General features: G+C 39.5%; 1 protein-coding gene across 1 annotated transcript in view; it reads left to right on the top strand.

The window, feature by feature from the left end:
* The window catches only part of avl9 (AVL9 homolog (S. cerevisiase)), a 94306-nt gene that overhangs the window by 5510 nt on the left and 66911 nt on the right, over window positions 1-21885 (top strand). The window contains exons 2-4 of the mRNA XM_043688809.1: window positions 9372-9492; window positions 15442-15527; window positions 19955-20026. Of these exons, the coding sequence (XP_043544744.1) occupies window positions 9372-9492; window positions 15442-15527; window positions 19955-20026 (279 nt within the window). The remainder of the gene's footprint in view (window positions 1-9371; window positions 9493-15441; window positions 15528-19954; window positions 20027-21885) is intronic.

Raw genomic sequence — 21885 nt, 5'->3', positions numbered from 1 at the left:
AATAGGAGCAGGTGTAGACCACTCAAGCCATTGAACGAGCTCCACCATTCAGCTAGTTTACAGCTGATCTTCTAACCTCAACTCCATTTTCTTTGCACTAACCCTCCTTCATATCATTCTTAGGATCTAGAAATCTAGTGAGTCCTTTCTCGAATATGCTGAACGATTGAGTCTCCACAGTTCTCTGTCTGGTAGAGAATTGCATAGATTCACTACTATCTGATTGAAGAAATTCCTGTTCATCTCAGTCAAAATAGCCTTTATTCCAAGATTGTGCTCCTTGGTACTAGACCAGTCCTGAAACCTCCTCAGTCTGTCTGCATAAAACAGTCCTCAGCTCAGTCTAGTGGATCCTTTGTTATACTCAGGTATATCCTTTTTTGGGTAAGAGGACAAAAACTGCAGACAATATTTCAGACATGGTTGTTGTATACACCTATATCGCTAATTTTCAAACATGAATTTTGTCTTGGTTGTTTATTTAACTAAATGTTATGAACTTGCATTTCACTTCCAATTGGTGCCTCTGCTCTTAATTTAATGTCACTGAATTCAAATGTGGTTTTTTTCGCATTTAATTGTCAATTTATAATTTACTTGCATCGTTTGGTCAACAAATTCCTCCTAAATTTTTGATGAATCTAGCAAAACATATAAACTGAAGGGTCAAAGTATGAAAGAGTTCTACTTGTTTCAGATTCAGAGATGGCAGCACATTACAGCCACTAAAAAAAAAATGATGACCCCATGCAAAATAGCTAGAATAAACCACTATATTAACCATATAGTCTCTTGTGAGGTATTCTTGCTGTTGTGCAAGCCTTCCATAAAAAATGCAGAAATAAAACTGGATGTGCAACATAATAAAGCAATCATTTTACCCAGTTTACCAAATTTGGGCACTATTGCATCCTATTAATAAAATCCTGACATTTCTGAATAGAAATGAAAAGAGTACTAATTACATTTGGTGATGAGAAACTGAGAGAAAAAAACAAATTATCAAACAATTATAACCAATTTGCTCACCGTTTTGTCACCGATTAAAAATACTACTATTCATTTGTGGTGGGTGACGAGAAAACAAGACTCACTGAGGGATTCGGGAACAATATGACAGATTTAAACCATGTTGGGAACATTGCATGTCATATTGTAAGTCTTCCTTTAGCATGAAAGTAGTCGCCAATGAGGAAGGACACAAAGGGAAAGCATAAAATTAAAGAACCCAAAGTATGTTAGAAATAAAGCCAAAGGAAAAAGTATTAAGTACAATAACTTTGCTGGGAAACGCAGGAAGTCCAGCTCTGTACAAGAACAAATTTAGGCAGCTACGAAACTTAACAATTAGTCATTAAGGAGGAACAAAAGCCTTTGACAGATCACGTCAAGTAGCTACGAGGAAAGACAATAGGGGTTTAAATAAAGAGTTTACTGACCAAGCATGTGAAGTGGAAAACAATAAGGAGTGGGTTTAAGACGTATAAAAAAATCAGTTATCAGGTTTAAACAAAGACATGCGGTAATGAGTATGTGACCAAACTTTAGAGGACATCAACACTTAATGTCATCACCCAAGTCAGGACAAGGGCAGTTTCATTATCACTATTCTAGTAATATGATTAGTCAACAAGTTCATCATAAGTACAGAAAGAATGTGGGGAGAGTATCATGTTCATCAGCATGAGTTTGATTGACATGTTTAGTGAGCAAAAACTGTATAAATATTAAAGATTGTGAATGCCATTTTCAGAGTAGTCATGAGAGAGCATGTGGTTGCTAAGTGCTGATACCGTTACTCTGCTGAGGTTTTAGAACCTCTACTTAGACTAGGGCTTGGTGTCTTGTTACTCTGTAACTGCGATACTGTAGTACATTTTGCAAGGTTTGTGAAGGTTTGTAGCTCAGGTTGAGATTTAGGGTGTAGGTTTGATATCCAGACGTTTCATTACCTGGCTAGGTAACATCATCAGTGGCGACTTCCAAGTGAAGCGAAGCTGTTGTCTCCTGCTTTCTATTTATATCTTTCTCCTGGATGGGGTTACTGGTGATGTCATTTCCAGTTCGTTTTCTGAGGGGTTGATAGATGGCATCTAGATCTATGTGTTTGCTTATGGCGTTGTTGTTGGAGTGCCAGGCCTCTAGGAATTCTCTGGCATGTCTTTGCTTAGCCTGTCCCAGGATAGATGTGTTGTCCCAGACATGCCAGAGAATTCCTAGAGGCCTGGTACTCCAACCACAACGCCATAAGCAAACACATAGATCTAGATGCCATCTATCAACCTCTCAGAAAACAAACAGGAAATGACATCACCACAAACCCCAGGAGAAAGATATGAATAGAAAGCAGGAGACAACAGCTTCGCTTCACTTGGAAGTCGCCACTGATGATGTTACCTAGCCAGGTAATGAAACGTCTGGATATCAAACCTACAGCTTAGTGAGCAAACCTACACCCTGTAGTACATGTTTAAATAAATGTGCTTTACCTTTAATGGACTGTTTGTAAGAATTTTATTCCAGGCAATTGAACGATCTCAGGGAAAGAATCAGGGAAGGTTGAGTAGACTCCAGTAGGGAGTCCTCCCTTACGCACTGAAACCCTTGGGGAGGCTTCGACACCAGGGGTTAAGGTTTAGAGCCAAGACCAACATATTCTCATTTTGTAGACATGGTATGGGCAAAGGGTGATCATAGGTAAAGTCTTGGAAAAATAGATAGGGTCCAAAGTTGGAACACTGGCTAAATTTCTGACTTGACAATTGTGAACAGGAGTTTGCCGATATAGAAATGCAAAAATGTGAGCATTGTGGTTATGAACACTATAGCTAAAAATCCTTTCAGCAATGGTTCAATCACAACAAAATGAGACGGCTAGACGCTATTAGTTTGACTACCACATTAGAGAATCACTGTCTTACTGTTACACTTTATCATCCTACCCGGATTTTTCCAATCTTGAGGACCCCTCTTTTATAGTATACTGAATCCCCAGTTTTAAAGTTTATCTCAGGTTCTTAGGAACTAGTCCATTTCTCTCCAAGACGTCACCCTTCATTAATGTCCTTCCCTCACCAAGTTAGGCATTCAAATTTGAAGAGAAAAGCTGAACTAATTATAAAACTAAGTAGGCCACTGGACTAGCACACAGTACAGAAAGTATATTGAGATTCACCCCATAAACTAATGGGCAGTTGACCTCTTGCAGTTTGGTTGATTAGTTAAATCCATGTGGAACATCTCAGCAACTACAGACTTTCGCAGAACCAATCCCCTTACCATCATGACTGCCATCACAACCATCTTTCTGTGTTAGTTTTGATTCCAACTAACAGAGTTTTCCCCTTAATTTCCATTGACTCTAAATTTTGCTTGAGTCCTTGATGTCACACGTCAAATGTGAATTGGAGATGCTGAAAGCTTGTGATTTTAAAATAAACCCACTAGACTATAACCTGGTGTCATGTGATTTCTGACATGTCGAATGGAGCCTTGATATCAAGGGTGATTGTTTTCACCTCACCTCTCAAACTGAATTGTTTTGTCCATGTTTGAATCAAATATGAAATCAGAAGCTGAGTGGGCCTGACAGAACTCTAACTGAACGTCACTGAGTAGGTTATTGCTAAACAAGCGGTGCTTTATGACACTTTTGATGACACCTTCCATCGCATACTGAAGATCAAGAGACAACTGACTGGGCAGTCATTGGTCGGATTGGATTTGTCCTACTTATTGCTTACTGGACATAACTAGGCAATATTCCACATGGTCAGTATTGTATCTGTGCTGGAACAGTTTTTCTAGGGGCGGGGCAAGTTTTGGAGCACAAATCTTCAGTATTGCCAGAATGTGGTCAGGGCTGTTAGGAAACTGGGTTAACAAGCCGAACAAAATCAGTCTGCTATCAATGGATTCATAACACAGGGAAATTAAAACATTCAGTGACTTTCAGAATTGCTCAATTGTTCCTAACAAGATTTTACAAATAACAGATCTTGGGCACTAAGTTTATAACTTAAACAAAATTTGACAACTTGTCATTGAGAGTGTAACTTTAGCAGGACACCCACAATAAGGCAATCTAATTAATAGCTACAAGCTAAAACCAATCTAACTTGATCATAAACTCCCACTCTGGCAGACAGTCAGACACAGTTAAGGGATAAATTGCAAAAGACAATTTGCAATTTGCCGTGGGCGGCACGGTGGCCCAGTGGTTAGCACTGCTGCCTCACAGCGCCTGTAGACCCGGGTTCAATTCCCGACTCAGGCGACTGACTGTGTGGAGTTTGCACATTCTCCCCGTGTCTGCGTGGGTTTCCTCCGGGTGCTCCGGTTTCCTCCCACAGTCCAAAGATGTGCGGGTCAGGTGAATTGGCCATGCTAAATTGCCCGTAGTGATAGGTTAAAGGGGTAAAGGTAGGGGTATGGGTGGGTTGCGCTTCGGCGGGTCGGTGTGGACTTGTTGGGCCGAAGGGCCTGTTTCCACACTGTAAGTAATCTAATCTAAGTAATCTAATCTAATCTAAACAATAGAAGAATCATAATTTGCCAATTCAGTAACCATGTCAACAATGAATACGGGGTCATCATGAAATCCTTGGATGATGGGTTGTATTGCAGGTACGTAGGGCTGTTCGTCTTGCTTGAATTTTGAAGTCACTGGTCAATGTAAACAGCTTCCACAGATGTCTGGAGACCTTTACTTAATTCTTACAGATTGAAATTCTCAGAACTTTCAACAATTCAGCAACTGGGGAATAACTAGAGAGAACCAAAACTATGAACCAGCCCCAGTCAGGCAGCTTCCAAAACAAAACTGTTCCTGCCCAAACCTCAGTCAGCACCAATTCACCATTTGTTTTCTTTTTTATTTTCAACATTCTCTGTGATTAGCTGGCTAGCACCGGTCCTTTTTTGATTGACAAATTCAACATCCAACCAGCTGCCAGTGTCTGAGTATAGCAAGGTCTCGCTGTCAAATGTCTAGTGTCCTTAGAGTGGTAATTAACCTGCATTATCTTTCTAGGCCAGTTTCCAGCTTGTTCTTTTTCAAACAAGCTGCTATTCAAAATTCAAAGTTCAATTGTCAACCGCAACTCTCAGTTCCAAACCAAAAATGAGAGAAATAAAATACAAATCATTCTGGTCTCAACAGGGCACATAGCCTTTGCAGTATCAAGTGCCTCTAACTGTTTGTTGATTCATGTGGAATCTCTGAATTGCTTGCAGACTGGCATCTAAGGTGCTAGGGAGGTCTGGAGGAGGCTGAGATGGATCATCCTTTTAGCACTTCTGGCTTAAGATTGTTGCAAATGTCCCAGTGTTACCTTTTGGAATGATGTGCTGGGCTCATTCATTACTAAAGATATTTGTGGAGCTGCCTCCTCTGGTAAGTTGTTTAATTAGGCGAAAGGGAGTACTGCAGATGTTGGTGATTAGAGTCAAGATTAAAGTGGTGCTGGGAAAGCACAACAGGTCACGCAGGATCCGAGGACCAGGAAAATCGACATTTTGGGCAGGAGCCCTTCATCAGGAATGATCATTCCTGTATAATTCTGCTGATGATGTTCATTCCTGTTGAAGGGCTCCTGCCCGAAATGTCGATTTTCCTGTTCCTCGGATGCTGCTGACCTACTGTGCTTTTCCAGCACCACTCTAACCTTGAGTTGTTTAATTGTCCACCACAATTCACGACCTGATGTGGTAGGATAGCAGAGCTTAGATCTGATTACCTTCTCTCGGTTGACACTTTTAGATATATTTGGTGCTGCTCCAGGCACACCCTCCTGCCTTCTTCATTGAACCATGATGGTAATGATTGAGTAGGAATATACTGTGCCATGAGGTTGCACATTGTGTTGAAATATAATTCTGCTGCTGACGGCTGACAGCGTCTCTTGAATGTCTGTTCTGAAGTTGCTGATTCTATTTGATCATATTACGTATTTCTAAATTACTTCCTTTATTATAAGGTTTTCCCAACAACAGATGTTAAGCTGACTTGCCTATAGTTACCTTTTTCTGTTTAATCTCCATCCCTGGTTAATTAAGTATATTATTTGTGTTCAAAATAAGAAGTCTTTTTAGCTCCAAGTTAAACTCTGAACAAATATATTGGATTACTTTATTTCAGAAACCACTTGGTTTAACTGGGTTAATATTGCTGACTGGCTTAGGTGGGCAAAGCAGCAGCCAAAGATTCTTTTCCAACAGCTGTTAGCATAAGGATTTTCCAATTTATACATCATGAATTAATGATGGTGATGCTGGTTGCAGACCGTGTGGTCTGTTTAATAAATTAGGAAGCAAGCTACATGATTGTTAGAAATGTGTAATCACATTTCTTTCAGCCTGAAATTGTAACAGCTGGTGAATTTGATATTTGTTGTTTTTTGTTTATAGAGTTTCAGTTATTACAGCTGCTGCCATGGACCTTCCCCAGAGTTTCATTCAGTTTCTTCTTTCTGTTTCCATCATTATTTTTCCTTGTTCAATTATTCTTTACTTTGTTTTCTAAATTGTTAAATATTGATGAATTTATCTTTTCAAGAAGTACAGTAGTTGAATCTGCAGTAGAACCATCAATGAAATTATCTGCTGACGCATCAGAAAAAAGTTTTCTGCATGGTTTAGTTTACTTTAAAAAGGTGTAAAAATCATTGCTAATTGCTAAGAATTGTGAGGATTGAACTGTATTGTCAATACAGAAGGGGGTGCTACTGGACTAGTAATATTAAGATCTGGGCTAATGCTTTGGAGACTTGAGTTTAGATCTGACCATGGGAACAAGGGGATGTTAAATTAATTAATAAATTTGGAATAAATATCTAGCTGCATAATAATCATAAAGTTATTGAATTGTCATTAAACAAATTTATCCAATGTACTAATGTATTTCAGTGAAGTTAATTTGACAACCTTACCTAGTATGTCCCAAACTTCCCTCACTCAGAGGATCCACACATGCCAATTTCAGTGCCTAAGCCATTCGAAGCATTGACTTACAGTTTGTGAATTACTGCAGTACATGAATCTTGAAGGTCCACAGACGAGATAAAGAAATTAGAGAGATTATAGATTTGGTTTTCATGTGACTCCAGAACCACTTCATTTGGAGGAAGCTCTGAGGCTATTAAAGGCATAGAATGTATTCTCGGTAGGGACTTCAGTATCGAGCACCCGAGAGTAGCTTTGTGACACCTGCTGAAAATGTGTTGCTGGAAAAGCGCAGCAGGTCAGGCAGCATCCAGGGAACAGGAGAATCGACGTTTCGGGCATAAGCCCTTCTTGTGACACCTGTACTGATAAAGCTTACCAAGTCCTGAAGGAGATTTGGTATCAACCCAATTGGGCCAGCGGCAGATAGTGAGAGACCAACAAGACTGAAAATGTGCTTAATCTCATTTCATCAATCTATCCGTGACAGATGTGACTATCACAGTATTGGTAGGAGTGTGTTATGACATGGGGTAAACCACTCTATACTAATCTAAACCCGACACACGGAGAAGATCACCTTGCACCGTAATCTGTTAAATTTCGAGTGGTAAAGAACAATTTAGTAACAAAAAACTAATATCACTAATTAAAGAAAAAATTAACAATTTTATTCTTTAAGTCCAAAAGAGAACATTAGACAACAACTATTTACACTCTTAAACCTACCCACTCTACAATATTGGTCTGATTAAAAACCCCGATTAAGATTTACAAAAAAAAACATTTCAAAACCAGCTAACTGTGTCGATTCTGCTTTGTAGGTTTTTCTGTGTAGATTTTTTCTGGGTCGTCTTTTCTTCTGTCTTCTGCTGCACAAATCTCTTATGGACAGGTACCTTTCAGAGAGTTGTCCAGCTGGCTTTTTGTTGGCTGCTCTTTGCTGTCCTCCCCTTAATTGTTCAAACTGTCCAATTTTATATCCCAAAATCAGATCATTTCATTGGTTTGATGTCATCCAAAACAGTAAAATTCAAATTCGATTGGACTTTGGTATCTGGGGCATAATTTAAACTGATTGGCTGAATTTGAATTTGTTTTGTACCATGGTACTGCAGCTCCAGCTATTTGAGTCAACCAAGTGTTACATTTTTAAATCTTTCAGCACCTCTGTGCCTGTCTAAGCGCGTGCCAGCTTCCACTCTCTCTTAAAGATACAGTACACACCTACACCTTCAGAACAAATGTCTGAACAATTCTTGAGGCAATAACATCCTATCTTCAAACTGAGGACAACTTATCTGGTGACAGTTCTGCTATCCCTGGTTTCAGCCAAGAGAACGTTTGTTGCACTTCCTCTATGCAAGTATGTCCTTTTTTATGTAGGGAGACCAAGCTTCCAAAAGTAGAAGATAATTAAAGTTGTAAAATGCTGCAAAGCTTCAGCAGCTTGGACAGTAACCTTATTGAGATACCTTATTGAGTGCCTTTTAGAAATCCAGCTGTACAGTATTTGCAAGTTCCTTCTATCTTCCCTGCTCATTACGTTCTTAAAGAATAAATTGATCAGACATGATTTCCTTTCATAAAACCGCAACATAATCCCTGTTTGATAGTATTGCAATTTTATAAATTTCCTGCTACTACTTCCTTAAGAGTGAATGTTAGCATGATTCCAACATCAGATGTTAGGCTGACTGGCATATAGTTTCTTTCTTGTTCTCTTCCTACTTTATTCAAAAGGGGTGTTTTCTTATTTGTGACATCCTTCCAGCGTCTAGAGTATTTGGAATATTCCAACCATTGCATCTACCAGCTGTTGACATATATGGTTAGATTTCTCGTTTATGGACTGATTGTGATTCTCTGAAATGAAACCTAAACTATTAAATCATTCTGTCATCCTGTTTCTATATATTTTCCACATGTATTTGCAGATGAGGTATCTATTTTGGCTCTCATCAATTGGCATAATATTTCTATTATTTGGATTGTTTTTATTGAAAAAAATCTGGGTAGTCTCAAAGAAACCTTGTTTAGGGTTAGTTTGTTATCTCAAACAGAATAAAATAATTGAAGCATTTGGTATCTGATTGTGGTAATAATTTTAGAATATGTACATGAGATACCACTATCAAAAATCTCATATGAGGTTGGACTGGTTTTGTGACATAAATGTTCTGTGTCATGTGACAGGTATTTAAATTTGATCAACACACAATCAAATATTGTGATGCACATAGATCCTGCAGAGGACTTCTGAAAACAGTAGTGAATTATATGGATAAAGCCGTTCCTAAAATATTTGTGTCCATTTGTATTTTCAGAATTCTTTTTTGATTGTCTGCCATTTCCCTGTCCTTGTGATTTATTCTCTAGATAGTATTATATGAAGTGCTTTTTATAATTTCCCTTCTGGTACACTGCAGGTTGAGTTTTCATACCCACCATTGGTTCCAGAGGAAGGGCATGATAGCCACAGCTTGCCTGAGGAGTGGAAATACCTCCCATTTTTGGCTCTTCCTGATGGGGCACACAACTATCAGGAAGGTAAGATGGATGAAGAATTTTTTTTTATGCTGTTATTTATATTAACTCTAGATAACTGTTAGTATCAATTGGTAGCCCTCTTACTGAGTCCACAGTCATGGGTATACCATTCTACAGAATCCAAGATTGTTATTCTGTAAACATTCTAAGGTCAAGCAGAAACCTTCTCCTTGTCCAGGTGGATGAACTTAGAGAATAATTTGTTTTCTCAATGTGCTGGTTGTATTCTTCTCACAACAGTAGGAGAGAGAAAATAACTTCATGTTCATCTCATTGCCGATGTGGATTTTATTGTAAAAATTTAACAGTTCCATGTTTGTTTGTATTGCAGTCATTAATTATCATTATATATGTTGTATGTGGAGAAAAAACTTGAGGGATGTAATAAGGTTTTCTGTCTCTCTATCCGTCTTTCCTTCCTGTTACCCAATCCAACCACAGTAATGTTAAACTCTGTGTAATTATTGATGCTGGGATTTTATTACACACCTCTGGAGCAGGTGGAACTTGAGCCTGAGCCTTTCAGTCTAGGGATAGGGACACTACCGTACCCCAAGAGGACCTCAGAAATTGTTGATGCATTCTTTCTCATTTGCTGAACTTCCTTATATTTATAGAAACTGGGAGGTCTCTCAGAAGATAGTGAAGGAGAGAATCGTCTAAGAATTGTGTCCCTTTTTGGTTAACTGAAACATCAAATTGCAGGTCAATCTAAGGAAAAGCCTACATGAAAGGCCCAGAAAAATATCTTAAGCTGGGAAGATTTATATGGGTTTAGTAAATTGCAAAATAATGATTTAGATTTTAAAAGCTTGAAAATTGTGTTTGGTGCTTTTATTACCTTAGTTTTGGGTGGTGCAGTAGTTAGCACTGCTGCCTCACAGCACCAGAGACCTGGGTTCCCTTAGGTGACTGACTGTGTGGAGTTTGTACATTCTCCCTGTGTCTGCATGGGATTCCTCTGGGTGCTCCGGTTTCTCCGTACAGTCCAAAGATGTGCAGGTTAGGTGAATTGACCCTGCTAAATTATCCAGTAGTGACCATGGATGTGCAAGCTAAGTTGATTAGCCATTGCTGTCCTTTTGCAAATATAAGGCCACGTAGTTAGTTTTTTAAATTATTCATTCATGGGACATGGGTGTTGCCTTCTGTCCAGATTTATTGTCAATTCCTAGATACCCTTGAGAAGATGGTGGTAAGATGCCTTCTTGAACTGCTGCAGCTCATGTGCTGTAGATTGACCCCCAATGCCCTTAGGAAGGGAATTCTAGGATTTTGAACCAGTGACAGTGAAGGAGGGTGAGTGACTGGGAGGGGAACTTGCAGATGGTGGAATTCTCACATATCTGTTGCCCTTGTCCTTCCAAATGGAAGTAATCATGGGTTTGGAAGGTGCTGTCTGAGGACCGAGTCGTGAGTTTGTAAGGTGCTGTCTAAGGATCTTTGGTGAATTTCTGTAGTTGATTCCTGTAGGTAATATACAGTGCTACAACTGAGCATTGGTGTCAGAGGGAGTGAATGCTTGTGGATTTAGTTCAATCAAATGGACTGGATGGTATCAAGCTCCTTGAGTGTTGTTGAACAAGGAAAGGGACCTTGTTGTGAATGAGAACTTTGAGAAGCTGAGAAACAGGCTTGAACAGATCAAAATTGATGAACATAGAACATAGAAAAATACAGCGCAGTACAGGCCCTTTGGCCCTCGATGTTGCGCCGATCCAAGCCCACCTAACCTACACTAGCCCACTATCCTCCATATGCCTATCCAATGCCCGTTTAAATGCCCATAAAGAGGGAGAGTCCACCACTGCTACTGGCAGGACATTCCATGAACTCACGACTCGCTGAGTAAAGAATCTACCCCTAACATCTGTCCTATACCTACCACCCTTTAATTTAAAGCTATGCCCCCTCGTAATAGCTGACTCCATACGTGGAAAAAGGTTCTCATGGTCAACCCTATCTAAACCCCTAATCATCTTGTACACCTCCATCAAGTCACCCCTAAACCTTCTTTTCTCCAATGAAAACAGCCCCAAGTGCCTCAGCCTTTCCTCATACAATCTTCCTACCATACCAGGCAACATCCTGGTAAACCTCCTCTGCACCCATTCCAGTGCCTCCACATCCTACCTATAGTATGGCGACCAAAATTGCACACAATACTCCAGATGCGCTTCTCTATATCCTTCTGTAACCTGCCACATGCTTCCTCACTGTCAACAACTCCTCCGACTTTCGTATCATCCGCAAACTTGCTTACCCAACCTTCTAACCCCTCTTCCATGTCATTTATAAAAATGACAAACAGCAATGGTCCCAAAACAGATCCTTGCGGAACACCGCTAGTGACGGCACTCCATGAAGAAACTTTGCCATCAACTACTACCCTCTGTCTTCTTCCATCCAGCCAATTCCTAATCCAAACCTCCAACTCATCCTCAATGCCATACCTCCGTATTTTCTGCAGTTGTCTACCATGGGGAACCTTATCAAACGCCTTACTAAAATCCATATATACCACATCTACCGCTTTCCCCTCATCAACCTCCTTCGTCACCTTTTCAAAGAATTCAATAAGGTTTGTGAGGCACGACCTGCCCTTCACAAAACCATGCTGACTATCCTTGATCACATTATTCCTATCCAGATGTTCATAAATCCTATCCCTTACAATTCTCTCTAAGACTTTGCCCACAACAGAGGTGAGACTCACCAGCCTATAGTTACATGAAGTTGATGTGCTGGAAATTTTGGCAAACATTAAGACTGCTAAGTCCCCACGGCCAGACCAGATTTATCCTAAGTTATCTGGGAAGTGAGAAAGGAGGTTACTAAGCCGCTGGCTTAGTAACTCTCCATGGGAGTTGTACCAGAGGATTGGCGAGAGGTAAACGTTGTTCCTCTTTTCAAGAAGGGGAATAGGGAAATCCCTGGCAATTACAGACCAGTCAGTCTTACGTCTGTGGTCAGCAAGGTTTTGGAAAGAATTCTGAGGGATAGGATTTATGACTATTTGGAAAAGCATAGCGTGAGAAATGGAAGTCAACATGGCTTTGTGAGGGGCAGGTCATGCCTCACAAATCTTATTGTATTCTTGAGGAGGTGATAAGACAGGTCGATGAAGGTCGAGCAGTGAATATGGTATATATGGACTTCAGCAAGGCATTTGACAAGGTTCCCGATGGTAGGCTCATTCATAAAGTCAGGAGGTATAGAAGATTTGGCTGTCTGGATTCAGAATTGGTTGGCTGTCAGAAGGCAGAGAGTGGTTGTAGATGGAAAGTATTCTGCCTGGAGGTCAGCAGTGAGTGATGTTCCGCAGGGCTCTGTTCTTGTAGTTTTTATAAATTACTTGGATGAGGAGGTTGAGGGGTGGGTTAGTAAATTTGCCCATGACACAAAGGTTGGAGGTGATATCGATAGCATCGAGGGCACGACGTAGACAGAATACAGAGCTGGGCTGAGAAATGGCAGATGGAGTTCAACCTGGATAAATGTGAAGTAATGCATTTTGGAAAGTCTAACTTGAATACTGAATATAGGATTAAAGTCAGGATTCTTGGCAGTGTGGAGGAACAAAGGGATCTTGGAGTTCAAGTGCACAGATCCCTCAAAGTTGCCACCCAAGTGGATAGGGGTGTTAAGAAAGCATATGGCGTTCTGGCTTTCATTATCAGGGGTGATCGAGTTTAAGAGCCGCGAGGTTTTGCTGCAGCTTTACAAAACCCTGGTAAGACCACCTGGGAATATTGTATCTCGTTCTGGTCACCCTATTATAGGAGAGATACGGAGGCTTTGGAGAGGGTGCAAAGAAGATTTACCAGGATGCTACCTGGACTGGAGGGCTTGTCTTACAAAAAGAGGTTGATTAAGCTTGGACTTTTCTCTCTGGAGAGAAGGAGGAAGAGAAGTCACCTGATCGAGGTATACAAGGTAATGAGAGGCATGGATAGAATCAATAATCAGACATTTTTCCCCATGACAGGGCTGACTGGCACGAGGGTTCATAGTTTTAAGATATTAGAAGGAAGGTATAAAGGAGACACCAGAGGTAGGTTCTTTATGCAGAGAGTTGCGAATGCATGGAATGCGTTTCCATTAGTGATGGTGGAAGTAGAGTCATTAGGGACATTTAAGCGACTGCTAGACATGCACATAGACAGCAGTGAATTGGCATGTGTGTAAGTTAGGTTATTTTGTTTTAGATTAGGAATAATCCTCGGCACAACATCGTGGGCCAAAGGATCTGTTCTGTGCTGTACTTTTCCATGAAGCTGCAGCCATCCAGTCAAGATTAGATTAAATTAGATTCCCTACAGTATGGAAACAGGCACTTTGGCCCACGCAGACCCATTCCCCAATCCTATATTTACCCCTGACTAATGCACCTAACACTGAAGGCCATCCAGCGTGGCCAATTCACCTGACATGCACATCTTTTGGATGTGAGCACCCAGAGGAAGCCCACGCAGACATGAGTAGAACGTGCAAACTCTACACAGACAGTCACCCAAGGCGGGAATCGAACCTGGGTCCCTGGTACTGTGAGGCAGCAGTGCTAACCACTGTGCCACTGTGCCGCTCCCAGTTAAATGGGGTAAATTCCATCACACTCCTGATTTGTGTGCTGTAGATGTGGATACATCTTGAGTCAGGAGGTTAGTTATTCACAATAGTATTCGTGGAATCATGAACTCTACAGGGATTACTCTACAGTATGGAAGCAGGCCATTCGGCCCTTTGAGTCCATGCTGATCCTCTAAAGAGCAGGTGCAGCAGTCAGGTATTCATTATTGAGAAGATTTGAGTACAGGAGCAGGAATGTTATGCTGTAATTGTACAAGACCTTGGTGAGACTGCACCTGGAGTACTATATGCAGTATTGGTCTCCTTACCTGAGGAAGAATGTTCTAGCTATGGAGGGATTGCAATAGAGATTTACCAGACTAGTTCCTGAGATGGCAGGACTGTCTATGAAGGGAGACTGGATCAATTAGGACTATATTCACTGAAGTTTAAAAAGTGAGAGATGTTCTTATAGAAACCTTTAAAGTTATAACAGAACTAGACAGATAAGTGCTAGCCTGAACCAGGGGTCACAGATAAAGGATAAGGGATAGTCATTTATTATTGAGATAATGAGAATTTTCACCCACAGAGTGGTGAGCCTGGGGAATCCTCTGTCACAGAAAGTGATCTGGTCAGAGGGTGTTTGACTATGATCTGAAGCACAATATACACCCTTTCTCCTACAAAATAAATAAGTTACCATAGCAGAACATTAACTTCAGTAACTTCCAAGTTGGCTTGAAAATTAGATTATTAAAAAACCAAGCAAGTACAAGCTTTCAGTTTTGTGAGTTTTTATGCAAGACCTTCAGACCTTACAGAAAAGAAAACTGGATGAACTAATTGAGTCAAGCTAAAGATTTGAGTTGGAGAGGTAATCTCTGTGGATTTGATGCTGTAAAGTGTTGCTGTTTGGAATAATTGAGAATTTTGTATGACTGTATGTTTTAAAACCTTTCAAATGGTGGCTTGTTTTTTTATTTCATCATGTTTCTTTTTATGTAATAAAGTTCTATTTTCTTGCTGAAGAATCTGCAGCCTCATGTACTTACATGTCATTGAATGACCACATTAAAATACAAAAGAAGATATGATCTGTCAAGCCAGGTTTCATTCTAGGATCTGACTTGTCAAGTAGTGACATCAATTGCAATTATAACAAGTGTTGTGTATAAATGTTGTGACAATTGTTTGTAAATGTCATTTTTTTATGCTATTGTCACTTAATTTAGTATTTGTACCTTTCAATTATTTGCTGATCATTTCAACTTACCATTTAAGCTCTCTGTGTATCAGAAGTGCTTTATTCACATGTCTCTGAAATATATTTTCAGCTCTTTTCTATGATTTTATGTTTTTGATTTTCTCCTTCCTCAGACACCATTTATTTTCATTTGCCTCCAAGGAGTGGAAATCGAAAGACGGTTTACGGTGTTTCCTGCTATCGACAGATTGAAGCCAAGGTAAATTTTCCTTCAATAAAAAATAACTTTAATGATTTGCGTTCACAGCCAGATAAGTACTCCTGACCAGCTGGAAACGGAAGACTAAAACTGTTGATTAAACTCATTGCACATAATTTCTCATCTGAACAATGCAAGTATATGAGAATGTATTATACTTCCCCTTTCTTGTGAGAGGGGAGAGCTAAAGGAAATCAGTGTCTGTGGGGAAATGGATGACATTAAAGGCCTATAAATTCCCAGGGTCCAATAATCTACACTCCAGAATACTTCAGAAAGTGGCCTTAGAAATAGTGGATGCATTGGTGGTCATTATCAAGATTCTGTTTGGATTAAAGGAAAGCTAATGTAATCCCACTATTTAAAAGGGGGTAAAGAGTAAACAGGGAATTATAAAGCAGTTAATGTTACATGGGTAATAAGGAAAATGCTAGACCATTTTAGAAGATTTAAAAACAGAATGCTTGGATATTAGTAACAGGATTGAACAAAAATCAGCATGGATTTATCTTCTCCTGGAACTTTTTGATGATAAAACTACTAGAGTTGATAAGGGGGAGGTGGTGGGTAAGGTTTATTTGGACTTACAGAAAGCTTTCATTAAGGTTCCATATGAGGGATGGCATGCACACTTAAAGTGCATGGGATTAGGGGCAGTATAGTGGCATAGATAGAGAATTGGTGGGCAGACTGAACATAAAGAATAGGAATAAATAAGTCTTTTTTTGAGAGACAGGCAGTGATGAGTGGAGTAAGGCAGGTATCCATGCTATTTACAAAACATATTCAAAACTGGAGAACATATTTTAAAGGTGAGAGGAGAACATTTTAAAAAGGACACAAGAGGTAACATTTTTACATAGAGAGTGGTTTGTGTATGGAATGAACTGCCAAATGAAGTGGCAAATGCAGGTACAGTAACAGCATTTAAATTGCATTTGGAAAGCACACGAATGTGAAAGGTTTGGAGGGATTTGGAGCAAATGCAGGCAAGTGGGACTAGTTTATTTTGGGAACATGGTCGACATGGACTCGTTGGACCAAAGGGTCTGTTTCCATGCTGTATGACCCTACAGTTCTATAAATACTGATCTTGCTTTTGCCTGGTGATGGTTGATTTTATTATCCAACCTAATGTCTCCCATGATAGGAAAACATTGGTGCTAAGCAGGGGTTAGAGTTAGTGTCAAAGGTAGTGACTGGGATCTTGGCATACATGACCGGGGCAGTTCGCTACAAGATAAAACATCTTCAGACGTTACCCATCTGTCAAGTCATAACGTTCTGAAGCTAAACAAGCAGCGTCTGAATGGCCTTTTGTATATTTGTTATGAGAGTGCAGTTGTCCCCAGATAGTTTTTCACTTGATTGATGTTCAGTAACCTTTGTGAAACCTTTGAGCCTCTATAAGTTGAAAAGTTTGCTATCTGTTCTGAATTGAATGTGTCCTTGTGTCATGAATGCATTCTGGAGCATGGCTGGGAAGTATACAACAAACACAACTGGAGCCAATACACAGCCTTCCTTCTTGCTGTTGGTGACAAGAAAAGCATTCAATGTCATACCACTTTGCATCACGATGGCTATCATGTCATTATGAAACAAGTGAATGACACTGACCTTTTCAGAGCAGCCATATTTGTACAAAGCGTTCCATAGATCTTCCTGGTTTATTGTGTCAAAAACCTTGATCAGATCAATGAACATGTATGGAAGTAATTTTTCTGTTCATAGGACTTTCCTTCAATTTTACATGCTGCAAAGATGGTAGTCATAAGGTCAATGAAAAGAGCAAAACAAAATTAAGAAAATAAGTTCCTCCTACTGTTAAAAGTAATATTTCATGATAATTGGTTCAGGTGGTCTTGCTCCTGTTTTGTTTGTAGGCATAAGTTATGGAGTCATCAGGCAGTCTTGGAGAATAGTCTGATTGTTGATTATGTAGAAAACCCCATTGAGTTTCTAAATCATACAAATCCCTCAATACCTCCAGTGGGATTCCAAAGGCAGATGCCAGCTTATGCATAGAAAACTGTTTTGTGATCTTTGAGAATGATTAAGAGAAAGTTCTTCCAAAATGTAGCTGTTTATAATCAACCTATTCAGAAAAGTTATAATGCACTTCTGAAACATGAAGAACCTGAACCCAGGCCTTTTGTTTCTGAGGTAGAGACACTACCACTGTAACACCAGAGCCCATTGTGAAAGAGTGTACTGTTGTGGAAATGAGTAAGTGCAATCATTGCATTCATGGATTGTTTGTTTCAGAGATTGCCAGAGTGATCTGCCCAACAATAGAGAACCTCATTCCCATTTATTAGTGGCTGATTGCCAACTGTTGAGAGGATGGATGTCACATCATTGGTTTTAGGGTCATAAATTGTCTGCAGATCTATGTGTTGAGACTTTTAAGTTGTTTTTTTGTTAAGAGCTGCTTGGAGTTCATCAGACTTGTTTTCCAACACCAGTCATTCATTTTTCTTGGTTTGGCATTCCTCGCTGGTCATTTCTTGTCAGATCTGTGAGTGCTGTACACTTCATCCAGAAGCTTGTCTGTGTCTTGATTATTGTTGTCAGAGTAGTCCTGGTTCTTCTAGTTATTGAATCCTATCACCTCAGATAATGTATTTTCGTAACGTCCTTTCACTTCTTTGAATTTTTAGTGCTAATGTTGCTCTCTGGGATATCAACAGTTCCTGTGGCTAGATTATAGTCCAGTTCTTGCCTCTTCACCATGTCTTTAGGAACATTTACATCAAGTTTCCTTTAAGGCTTGAGTGCTGAATCATCTTATCTTTTCTTTTTAAAACCATTCTGACACTCTGGATATGAGGGTTGTTCTATGCCCTGATCTTGTAGAGTTGTTTAGAGTCCCGATCGTTCCATGTTTCATTTTATGACTAGTAGTTAGTTAGTTCTTTGTGTTGTAGTTCTTTCTATTTTGACTGCGATGAATGAATGACTAAGCAGGGATGGTATACTGACATGTTCATGGAAAGCTGGCTGTGTTTAAGGTTCTTTTTCTTCTCCTTCCCTGGATTGAGGACAGCAGCTCATAACCTAAAAAGATCTGTTCTATCACCTCGTAAGCTCAACACAATCAATGCGCAGAAACCATTGCCTTGAGCCCACCTGTGCAGAGTTATGACTGAAGTCTGCCACCACCATCCTTGTCCCCACCCATATTTCACCATTACAGCGCACACCACAAGTGTGCAGCTGAAAGAATGCAACTTTGAATTTGCCGTTGCCCTTCTCCTAAGTGAGATGCTAAGGCTGAAGATCCTCATCTACCCTTCATGTCGCTGTCCTGTCTGTTGGCACTAATCATGATCTTCCAAACTGTCAGCTGATGCATGTTTTACTGGTTAACCCATAACTGGGGATTCTGAAAACAGTTACCTTCTCCTTGGTAGACTAGAAGTCAAAGGATTAGGAAGGGCCTGGATGATGAAGAAAGTTAAGCAGATCTTTATCCACAAAAAGTCCCATATGGTTTATGTCCCAAATAGCCTCTTTTAATGAAAGTCCTACAGTTCAGTCTCATGCCAATCCATGTTCAAAACTGTGGGCAACGATGTGATGGCAGGTGTTAGGTACATCTAAACTAGACTGCTGCAGGCCATGTCTACCCCAATGAGCAGTCTGTCTGGGAGAAGGTAACTCTGTAATGTTAATTTGTTAAAAAAATGTATGCAGATGTCTGTGTTTCACAAATCTAATTTGTCTCTGTGAAAAACAGTAAGTCCTATAATGCTTGCAGATAAGTTATTAGGTATTAAAGACTGTTAAGACGGCAGGAAGCTATTTTGCTTATTGTACCTGTATGAGCTCTTTGTATAGCCATCAATTTAATACTTCCATATCAGGACATTGGGACATGTGATTATATCCTACAATATCTCACGTAAGCAAATGGAAAATATGGTAATATCCCAGAGGCAAAGAATGGTGTAACACAGGAGGAGGTCATTTGATCCATGTGCCTCTGCTTTGACAGAAATATCTAAATAATGTCTCTCCCAAAGACCATTAGAAAACCATTGCAATATTCCATAATAACATGGCTACCATTTAAACAAAAATTCAAAAACATCTTAAAACAGTATTGATATCTTGACATCCAATAAACTTTTGAATAACTAAGAATGCTGAACAGGTGAGAGAATTTATAAGTTTGTCCTATTTGTTTCAACCTCCTCTATTTGCACCTTCCCTGTCTGCATTCTGTACAGGGTTGTGAACTTTGCATTTGGAGAAATAACCTTGAATTGGTATTAAATAAAAATTGTTTGCTGTTTACAAATAAATCATTGCACCTTGTTAATATTTTACTGATGTTTGCCACTGTCTCAATGCAGTTATGTTCTGAAAACTATGCCACTGAGTGCATGTCTCTATAATGCTTTAATTGTTCTTAACTTCAGGCCCTGAAGGTTCGGCAGGCTGATGTCACAAGAGAAACTGTTCAGAAGAGTGTTTGTGTACTCAGTAGGTTGGTAAGTGGGCTGAACCTTTCTCAAATATATTTCAAAAATAGCTGCCTCATTTTACATAATTTCTTTTTGGCAAGTATTGTAGAATATGTATTCTTACATTTAACTACTTTGGCATGATTCTAATTTGAACTGTGAAAGAAACAAAATCTCACTTGCGATTTTGAGCAACTGCATTTTTGCTGATTTTTCTTTCCCTTTCTGCATAAAATATCTTTTCCTTTATATACATTAAGTGGACTGAGGAGCTAGCCTCTAGGCCTGCAGGAATGCTGTTCTCAGCTAAGAAGAGTTGCCCGTTGTATATGGCTTCTTGCCTTTCACTAATCTACATGAAACCAAATGCCGACTTTAGAGTTAAAAATGGCAATTCACTGTTTTCGAAAAAATGTGGATGCAAATATATATTTCCTGCTCAATGTTTAAAGCCAATTTCTAGCAGTTTCAACTATATTAGCAACAATGAAGCTTTACTTGTCTTGGAAAGCTATGGGCCATGTTTGGAAATCATTGGGGGTGAGTTTACAAATGCAACTTGCACTATGGACACCCCAGCGGACCCTCTGACATTGTCTTTGTTGCCATACAAATCCAAGAAAAGTGTTGAGAATAACAATAGGAGCCATACTGAAAAAGGCAATTCAGCTCATCATATCTGTGCTGGTATTCTTTGGCCTGTTAAAGTATATGCCTCAATAAATCATGAGACAGTCAGTTGTTCTCCAGAGATTTCTATGTTCTTGAAACTTTATCACAATCCTGCAACTGCTTCATGATGATATGACTGCAACTGTCCAGAGCAGGAAGTCTGAACAAACTCACTGGTTTCAAGGCTCTGTGATAACCCCTATACTATTAATAAACCGCTGACAGTAATTTCTTACTCCATCAAAGATCAACTGCCTTCAGGCATGTGCATTAAATACCATGTAAACAGTAAACTCTTTAATTTCAGCTGCCTCTGTATCAAACTAAACTGACTACGATAGACATCCAAGACCCACAGTGTGGTACGATTGAATTGTCGTTGCTCACTCTGCACCAGATATGTAGTCCATCCTCAATCTCTTCAATTCTGTATCCAGAATACTTAGCCTGTCCTTGAATGTTGCAAAACAATACCCATCTCCACCCAGACCTGTTCAATTATATATTGCCCTTCATTATCTGTTGAAAGAGGGAATCTGAAATATGTTGAGCATTTCCCATACCTTGTCAGCAACCCTCTCAAAATGCCACTATTGATGAAGAGATCCAGCAACTGATTAGCTGGACTAGCTCAACCTTCTACTAACTATGGTATCAGTCTATTCCTGCAGTGAAATCTGGACTGTGTATCAGAGACACGTAAGATAAATTTTACCAGCAATGTCTCCATCTCATTTTCCAGACTTCGGAGGAGGAACATCAAACAAAAGCTAATGTATAAGTGATTTAATAAGTGCATTTAATAAAACTTTTTTTTTAAAGAAAATTGAGTTATTTTCAAAAGAGAGAATTGGAAAGCAGTGAAGGTAATTAAGCTTGTATATAAACTTGCTGCAATCACTCATTAATATTGCAAACAATTTTGTCTGTATGTTATGGAAAGAGGTGAAGGTACTAAGTAATTTAAATGATACAAGAGTTGAGAAGCTGTACCCAGCAGGAAAGATTGAATAGGCTGAGACACCGTTCTCTACAAAAGATACAATAGCAAAGCTTACATAGTGTGGGGAAAATTAGAATTATATGCCATTACTATGACAACCACAAATACATTTCTTAAGAGAGGCTGCACTATGGAGCTTGGCTAACACAGGAGTATTAATCCTTCCACATCCGACTAAAATTTACCTGCTCCTCCACCAATGTAATCTACT

The sequence above is a fragment of the Chiloscyllium plagiosum genome, chromosome 4 (assembly GCF_004010195.1).
Source record: "Chiloscyllium plagiosum isolate BGI_BamShark_2017 chromosome 4, ASM401019v2, whole genome shotgun sequence".
Lineage (NCBI taxonomy): Eukaryota > Metazoa > Chordata > Chondrichthyes > Orectolobiformes > Hemiscylliidae > Chiloscyllium > Chiloscyllium plagiosum.
Note: the sequence above shows the minus strand (reverse complement) of the source record. Positions and strands in the feature narration are given on the sequence as shown.